At 45.8% G+C, this 9,145-nt stretch overlaps 1 protein-coding gene across 1 annotated transcript; it reads left to right on the forward strand.

Annotated features, from left to right (window-relative positions):
* The first annotated feature begins 545 nt into the window (after nt 1-545).
* Nucleotides 546-3,201, forward strand: apov1.1 (apovitellenin 1 gene 1). The gene is made up of 4 exons (XM_012958122.3): nt 546-588; nt 1,760-1,852; nt 2,420-2,582; nt 3,043-3,201. The coding sequence occupies exons 2-4, from the start codon at nt 1,771-1,773 to the stop codon at nt 3,125-3,127; spliced, it is 330 nt and encodes a 109-aa protein (XP_012813576.1). The 5' UTR covers nt 546-588; nt 1,760-1,770; the 3' UTR covers nt 3,128-3,201.
* The last annotated feature ends 5,944 nt before the right edge of the window (nt 3,202-9,145 follow it).

A 9,145-nucleotide genomic window follows, 5' to 3' on the forward strand; every position in this document is an offset into this window, starting at 1 on the left:
CTACTGACTGCTAACAGCTTAGAGAGCTGTAAAGGAAGTAGTAGTGTTCTGGTTATTATGTTAGACATCTGCTCACTCCAGCCTTTATAGATGACATTTTTGCCCAACTAACTATATTAAAAACCTTTTTTATTTTGCGCACTCTGTCTATTTTACCCAGTTTTTCATTTTTACACTGAACTGTCCCTTTAAATGTATTCTGCCACTGGCGGTTACTCCGGTTCTCACGCGGTTGGTCTCTTTCCCTACGTATTTTAGAAATTCTAGAATCTTTTCCTTCAAAACTAATATTTTTTCATGCCAGAGACAATGAAAAGTTGCAATTGGGGGAAACTGGTCGTTCCATCCCACTAAAAAGTGAACTCTTACTGGAAGAAACCAATGGTATCGGTGTCAATTCCCTGTGTGTCAATGTCCATGGGTCACTTCCCGAAATACTGCTCATTGTGGTGCAGTCACACATTAACTTTGTTCTACAAACACAGACTGTGCTGAAGCAGCGGCTCAGTTGCCCCCAGGAGGAACTCAAGTACAGGTAACAATTGTTGGTTTGTGTGTACAACGCTAGGAATGAAGGAAGTGTTTGGGGTACGGAACTATTTAAATGTTATTTATTCTTCTGTGTCAATATATTAAATATAAATATGGGGCAGATGGCTTGGGAACTGGGTGGGGCCCAACTGAAAATCTTATACACAGGGCCCTCTCAACATTAGTATGGTTTTTATCTCTCTCTATCTTGTCTCCAGCAGTTGGTCTTCTTTTGTATCTTCTCCCTATTTGTCTTTGTAACAGATAATCTCTTTTATTCTCCTCTCCTTTACATCTAACCAAAGATATCCCTGCCCTGCATGTAAAGTCTTCTAAGGAGAAGAGAGACTGTAGAGGTTCTACTGTTTGGCCGTATTTTGAACCGTCTAGTAATTAATGGGGGTGGGAAATAGATGTCCTTCATGTAAAGCCTTCTCAGGAGAAGAAAGACTGTAGAGGTTCTACTGTTTGGCCATATTCTGAACCGTCTAGTAATTAATGGGGGTGGGAAATAGATGTCCTACTTGTTTAGATGTTAAGGTTTCTGATGGTGATCAAGCTCAGGTCCCACCACCCTGTGTGGTAAGGGACCATAGACATTTTGGTGGCAGGGTCATTGGGAAAATAAGATAAGGAGAAGATGTTGCCTGAAGCCCAACCACAGACCAATGAGGGACTGCTGCTCCCAAGCAAACTTGGGACTGATCCTGGGCAGGAGAATCGGTGAGAGTCCTAGGTTCAGAGGTTGGACCGGGATGAAGTAGCTTTTCATTTCAAAAAGGAGGTCCCACAGCTGAGCTCCCAAATCTTGTTCCATAGACCGAAGCTGAAGTGTGAGGGGGGCGAGTGGATAAACCAATGAGAGGAGTCACACCAAGGCCAAGATAATGGAGATGCATGGAATCCAGGATCTGACAGATTCCCATTCGAGAGTCAAATGAGTCCTTCAAGGACGATTTGCTAAAATTCATTAACGTCATCTTTGTTTTTCGATGTTGTCATCTGGTGGGTCCAAGCTGGTAGAGTTGTGGGTAGGTGGGTTTGGGGTAGTTGTGGGTCTCTGCAGACCTTACTTCTTCATTTATTGCTGAACTCTCAACTGCGGGGTCTGAATACTGCACTGTGGTAAATAAGAGTAACGCCATAAAACTACAGAATGGAAACTCTTTAGGGGCAGTAGCAAATAGGAACGCAGATTAAAATGGCCGGTGTGTTTATTTCCATGCAGTACAAGGCACAATGGCCACGTGGTACAGAAGTGCATGCGCGGTGGCGCTCTTGGTCGTTGTGCTGATTGGGATCTTAGGAGAAACTGCTGGCGGTAAGTAGAAAAGACACAGAAATTGGCTTCCAGTTATATAATGGAACAACCTTAGCCCAAAACAGGCTTTTTGTGGCTGCTGGGTGATAGTGGAGCTGTTGGGGCCCCTTGGATGTTGCTCCCAGTGGCCTCACAGTAGGTGCCATTTGTACATTTCTGGCTTGGAGACAAGTTTTACTCCAAGCAGAGTCTCCTGCAGGACAGCAGGCCACATGGGGCTACCAAATAGCCAATCACAGCCCTTTTTGGCACCCCCAAAGAATGTTTTTCATGCTTGTGTGGCTCATCAACACTTTTTTACATCTGTGTGTCGCTCACAAGTGAAAAAAGTTGGGGATCCCTGGTCTACAGCAACTATACCACCCCCTATACAATCCTGCAGGTATACCCTGGCACACGTAGAGTTGCCACCTTAATACCAGCCACATATTGCCCTGTAGTTCTGCCCCAGTGACCCAGTGCCTGTCTATGGGTATCTGTGCATCTTACATAGGCTGATTGGCAAATTGGAGACACCGTTTGCAATGTTATAGGGGGATAACATATTTTTTCTTTTCCTACCACTAGAGGGCGACAGAAAGGGGGTGACAAAGAGACACATCCAGCGCGGATGGCTGGCTCTACCCGATGAGATTGGGACGTATCTGTACAATGTAGTGAATGCAACTTCACCCAAAGCCGGAGAGATGCTCAGGGACTTGGGTGACAAAGAATGGTTCATAGAAGCCAGGTAATGCCATATGCATGTATACTGTGTATCTATATACAGGCAGAGCAATGCATCTGATGAACTACAGTTCCCATCATCCTTAGCTAGGCGGCAGCCATGGATAAGTGCATTGCATTTCAGCAGCAGCTATCATACTATGGTACATTATACCTAAAGCAGAGCAAGTCCTGTGCTGCAAGTGGGCAAATCATGGTGCCCAATGTAATAATAGGGTCAACAATACCTTAATTACTGGCCCATGTATGTGGCCAAACAATGGCCTGCACTACTGATATCAAATCCTATCAGGATGGTTCATTGTTTTTTACTGGTGGTTTGTTCAGCAGCTCTCCAGTTTGGAATTTCAGCAGCTATCTGGTTGCAAGGATCCGATTTAACCTAGCAACCAGGCATCAATTTGAAAGAGAAACGGCAGCATTTCTGGTACTGTACACTGGATATCCAATTCTCTCTCTCACAGGCGACTCCTGTTAACGTCATTGATGTCAGTGGATTACGCCGTGTACGAGTCCTACAAATATATCAGAAAGATATGGGAGCCTTGAAGACTGGGTTACGGCCATTGGCTTGAACATATGAAAACCTGGAATTAATGGCCCAATAAAGCATTCTGTGTGACCCTTCTTGTTCTTGTCCATTAACTAAGGGTAGAAGGTGAAAAGAAAAATTTAATTTATTTATTTTAGTTGGTTGACTTTATTTTCCCAAGGCAATAATCAGTAAAAACAGGGTGGGTAATTATATCCAGCCGGCTGTATTTATCCTAGTTGGGTAGGAGCTGCCGTACACATCAAGCAAAGGTTTAATGCTTATGCCTTGACTTCAGAGAAACTGTGCCCTCCCACTTGCCCATGTTGTCATGGAAACAGTGCAATTAAAAAAAGATAAGTAGGGGCTGTCTGCACTGACAGGGTTACACATCTATTTCTGTAGTGATCTTATTGGCATGTCTGGGGTAAATATGATTAGTTTGTGATCTGAGTGACTGGCCAACCAGCCCATCAGCTGGATTAATATGTATATGTAACATGGATCCAGACTCCTGGTCTGGATCCATGTATTTATATAAACAGATAATATGTATATCCTTTTAATTTCTCTATCTCTTTCTCTATTCACATTATATATATATATATATATATATATAAATATATATATATTGATATCTGTGATACAGTACGAAGGTGCAAAGTAATGAAAGATTGTGAAAGTAAAACATGACAAAGTAGTGTTGCCCTTGAGTATATGGGGCCCACTAGAGAACCCCACCTCAGGGACCCACTCCCCTTCCCACCTTCCATTATTTACATTGACAGTTATCTAAACAAATTATAGGACCTAAGGTGAAAAATAAGCTTGAGGTCCCCAAAAAATGGGGGTTATCCCTGCTTTGTTAGTCCCTTTAACCATAACTACCCAGACATGCCAGTGTAATCACAACAGACAATGGACACTAATCATATGTACCCGAGACATGTCAGTAAGATCACTGCAGTAATGTATGCATTGTAAGCTTTATCCCAATCAAGCAGAATACCACAAACTTAAGTGTAGGGTGGTGGTGGGGCAGCATTGGCTATAGGGTTGCCACCTTTAGTTTTCAGGCAATCCAGGCAGGTGGGGACATTAGAGGCAGGGCTATGATGTGGTGTTCAGTGATTAGTAATTAGTGCTTATTTGTACCCAGGGCACAAATAAGCACTCACCCCAAAGCTCCCTCTACCTGGCCTTCAGGCTGGGCCCCCTTAGCCCATAACAAGGTTACAGATATATAGAAACATTGGGGTAACAGTCACCCCGCTATAGTTCCAGGGGTACCCAGGGCACAAATAAGCACTCACCCCAAAGCTCCCTCTACCTGGCCTTCAGGCTGGGCCCCCTTAGCCCATAACAAGGTTACAGATATATAGAAACATTGGGGTAACAGTCACCCCGCTATAGTTCCAGGGGTACCCAGGGCACAAATAAGCACTCACCCCAAATCCCCCCCCTAACTGGCCTTCAGGCTGGGCCCCCTTAGCCCATAACAAGGTTACAGATATATAGAAACATTGGGGTAACAGTCACCCTGCTATAGTTCCAGGGGTACCCAGGGCACAAATAAGCACTCACCCCAAATCCCCCCCTAACTGGCCTTCAGGCTGGGCCCCCTTAGCCCATAACAAGGTTACAGATATATAGAAACATTGGGGTAACAGTCACCCTGCTATAGTTCCAGGGGTACCCAGGGCACAAATAAGCACTCACCCCAAATCCCCCCTAACTGGCCTTCAGGCTGGGCCCCCTTAGCCCATAACAAGGTTACAGATATATAGAAACATTGGGGTAACAGTCTCCCCGCTATAGTTCCAGGGGTACCCAGGGCACAAATAAGCACTCACCCCAAATCCCCCCCTAACTGGCCTTCAGGCTGGACCCCCTTAGCCCATAACAAGGTTACAGATATATAGAAACATTGGGGTAACAGTCACCCCGCTATAGTTCCAGGGGTACCCAGGGCACAAATAAGCACTCACCCCAAATCCCCCCCTAACTGGCCTTCAGGCTGGGCCCCCTTAGCCCATAACAAGGTTACAGATATATAGAAACATTGGGGTAACAGTCACCCTGCTATAGTTCCAGGGGTACCCAGGGCACAAATAAGCACTCACCCCAAATCCCCCCCTAACTGGCCTTCAGGCTGGGCCCCCTTAGCCCATAACAAGGTTACAGATATATAGAAACATTGGGGTAACAGTCACCCTGCTAAAGTTCCAGGGGTACCCAGGGCACAAATAAGCACTCACCCCAAATCCCCCCCATAACTGGCCTTCAGGCTGGGCCCCCTTAGCCCATAACAAGGTTACAGATATATAGAAACATTGGGGTAACAGTCTCCCCGCTATAGTTCCAGGGGTACCCAGGGCACAAATAAGCACTCACCCCAAATCCCCCCTAACTGGCCTTCAGGCTGGACCCCCTTAGCCCATAACAAGGTTACAGATATATAGAAACATTGGGGTAACAGTCACCCCGCTATAGTTCCAGGGGTACCCAGGGCACAAATAAGCACTCACCCCAAATCCCCCCCTAACTGGCCTTCAGGCTGGGCCCCCTTAGCCCATAACAAGGTTACAGATATATAGAAACATTGGGGTAACAGTCACCCCGCTATAGTTCCAGGGGTACCCAGGGCACAAATAAGCACTCACCCCAAATCCCCCCCTAACTGGCCTTCAGGCTGGGCCCCCTTAGCCCATAACAAGGTTACAGATATATAGAAACATTGGGGTAACAGTCACCTTGCTAAATTGGGGATCCCTGCCATAAGGAGACCTTGGATTTAGCATTAGCCTTTCTGCTTTAGCCTTGGCTCAGTAGTTTTTTTTTTTTTTAAAAGGTCTATGTAAATACAGCCATAAGCACTCACAGAAACGCTGCACTGACTTCTCTGTCAAAAGATTTATTGTGTCTGTAATTGCTGTGCCACAGACGCGCAGCTCTCTCCTCTCTCCTGCTCCCCCCTCCCTCAAGAATGCTAAGAACTCCCTCCCCCCCTTAGGAATGTGGATCTGAGCCAATCAGCAGGAAGCTGACTCATAGGGACTGATTTACTAATCCACGAATCTGAATCCCGAATGGGAAAAAATCGGATTGGAAACAAACATTTTGTGACTTTTTCGTATTTTTTGTGATTTTTTCGTAAGCACCGCAACTTTTTCGTAGCCATTACGACTTGCGCAAATTGTCGCGACTTTTTCATAGCCATTATGACTTTCGTGAATTGTCGCGACTTTTTCATAGCCATTATGACTTTCGTGAATTGTCGCGACTTTTTCATAGCCATTATGACTTTCGTGAATTGTCGCGATTTTTGCATAGCCATTATGACTTTCGCGAATTGTAGCGAATTTTTCGTATTGAACGCTCGAAAAATTTGCGACAATTCGCGAAAATGTCGCAAAATACAGATCATTACGAAAAAAACGCATTCGGACGCTTTTCGGGCGTTCGTGGATTAGTAAATGTGCCCCATAGTCTTACTAACTGAGCATGTACACCGGTTTGGGTCTCGGTGCAGGAGTGAGGCATTATGGGAACTTTCTTTACACAGCTCAGTGTTTTTTCTTCCTGTTTGGCTTCTGATCATCTGAACGGGAGAAATATGGGGAGACTTAAGGGCACGATTGAGAGATCTGAAGGTATGCCTGCAGCTTGGGATTAACTCTTTATTAGCCTTTCCTTCCCCTTTAAAGCTTCACTAAGCAATAATACATAGTAAGCTCAGCAATTAGTATGTAACTTGAGATCAGGGTCCATCAAGAAAAATGCACAGACCTACTCATTTCTGACACACCAAGGACAGTTGGCTGACAATAAGTAGGTAAAATAACAATCCTGCCTGCATGATGCACTTTTCTGTGAATATACAGGAATGCACCATTTGTGGGCAAAAAGTCAGCAGGTTCCCCTATTAGCTGAGTTTGATAAACAAGGCCCATTTATCTAGATCAGTGCTGTCCAACCGCGACCCCCCTCTGTGTGGCCCCCCACCTGTCTGGCTGCTTTGATGGCTTACTCTTGTGTAAGCTTTAAATGGTATCAGTACTGTGATTAACTGCCCCCCCTGCATGGTACTGCAATTGAAAAGTTTTTTTTAATATATAGTTATTGTGCAGACTGTAGGAGCAGTGCCAGCATTGTGTCACTGTATGCTGCCTGTGTGTGCCATACACATAGGGCAAGCAGAGTATGGCACACACAGGCAGCATAGGGCAGGCAGAGTATGGCACACACAGGCAGCATAGGGCAGGCAGAGTATGGTACACACGGGCAGGGTAGGGCAGGCAGAGTATGGCACACACAAGCCAAGTATGGCACAAACCAGCCAAGAATGGCACGAACAGTCAAAGTATGGTACACACAGGCAGGGTAGGGCAGGCAGAGTATGGCACACACAAGCCAAGTATGGCACAAACCAGCCAAGAATGGCACGAACAGTCAAAGTATGGCACATGCAGGCAGGGTAGGGCAGGCAGAGTATGGCACACACAGGCAGGGTAGGGAAGGCAGAGTATGGCACACACAGGCAGGGTAGAGAAGGCAGAGTATGGCACACACAGGCAGGGTAGGGAAGGCAGAGTATGGCACACACAGGCAGGGTAGGGAAGGCAGAGTATGGCACACACAGGCAGGGTAGGAAAGCCAGAGTATGGCACACACAGGCAGGGTAGGGAAGGCAGAGTATGGCACACACAGGCAGGGTAGGAAAGCCAGAGTATGGCACACACAGGCAGGGTAGGAAAGCCAGAGTATGGCACACACAGGCAGGGTAAGGCAGGCAGAGTATGGCATTAATATGGGTATGGTCATGTGATAACATGGTTGTGGTTTCAAGTGGGTGTAGTTTCAAAAAGGGGAGTGGTCAAAACTGGCTTCCATTATCGGCCCTCCACCACGTAGGTTGGAAAAATTCCGGCCCTCTGTACCACAGAAGTTGGACAGCACTGATCTAGATCAAGTTCTTGCTGAGGTACAGGAAGGGAAAAAGTTGGCAAAAAGGCAAATCAAAAAGAGTTGTAATTGCTTCACAAGTAAATACTAAGGAAAATGGGAACTGTGGTTCCACTTGGAATGAATACAGAATATGAGCTAAAACAGCTATTGATGCTAAGGGAGCAAAAAAGAAATGAATGTTGATTTTAATTTTTTATTATTGTTTTTGTTTTAGGGACTTATTTGGGTACAATGTACCAAGCACTACTATGAAGTGCCCTACAGGGGACTATTTGTATATTGTATTTATCAGTTAAATCAGTTTGTATGTTTGTTTAGGCTAAACAGGAAATCTAATGATGATACTTAAGAAACAAAGAGGTGCCATTTAAGATACAGCTGAACTGCTTTTCTTGAGACTAAAGGTCCCCATACACAGGCCGATTCTAGCTGCCAATATCAGTCCCTTAGACGGGCAGCTTATCAGCCCATGTTATGGGCACTAACAGCCTGAAATCGGCCAGATATCTATCGGGCAGGTTTAAAAATGTAGTCGGATCAGGGACCGAATCGGCTCGTTGGTGCCTATACCTGTCGTTATAATTTGATCGTTTGGCCCCAGGGCCAAAATAGCCTGAATTATCCTGATATCAGCTTTTCCCTCTACTGCGCAATTGTCGTGTAGAAAGAATGAAGAGAATCGTTTACTTGCAGGTTCCCAGGGGTACTGGTTTCCCAACTCTTGTGCCATCTTTGAAAAGCTGCCATGTTCCTGGTGTGAATATTCAAGTTCATACCTCCCAAAGTATCCGAGGTCACACCTCCCAAACGACCTGGTCATGTGTCCTGGGGAGTTATCCTGTGGCACAGTGAGTCCCTATCCCTATGCCCTGGGGAGTTATCCTGTGGCACAGTGAGTCCCTATCCCTATGCCCTGGGGAGTTAGCCTGTGGCACGGTGAGTCCCTATCCCTATGCCCTGGGGAGTTAGCCTGTGGCACGGTGAGTCCCTATCCCTATGCCCTGGGTAGTTAGCCTGTGGCACAGTGAGTCCCTATCCCTATGCCCTGGGGAGTTAGCCTGTGGCAC

This window comes from Xenopus tropicalis, chromosome 2 (genome assembly GCF_000004195.4).
Source record: "Xenopus tropicalis strain Nigerian chromosome 2, UCB_Xtro_10.0, whole genome shotgun sequence".
Lineage (NCBI taxonomy): Eukaryota > Metazoa > Chordata > Amphibia > Anura > Pipidae > Xenopus > Xenopus tropicalis.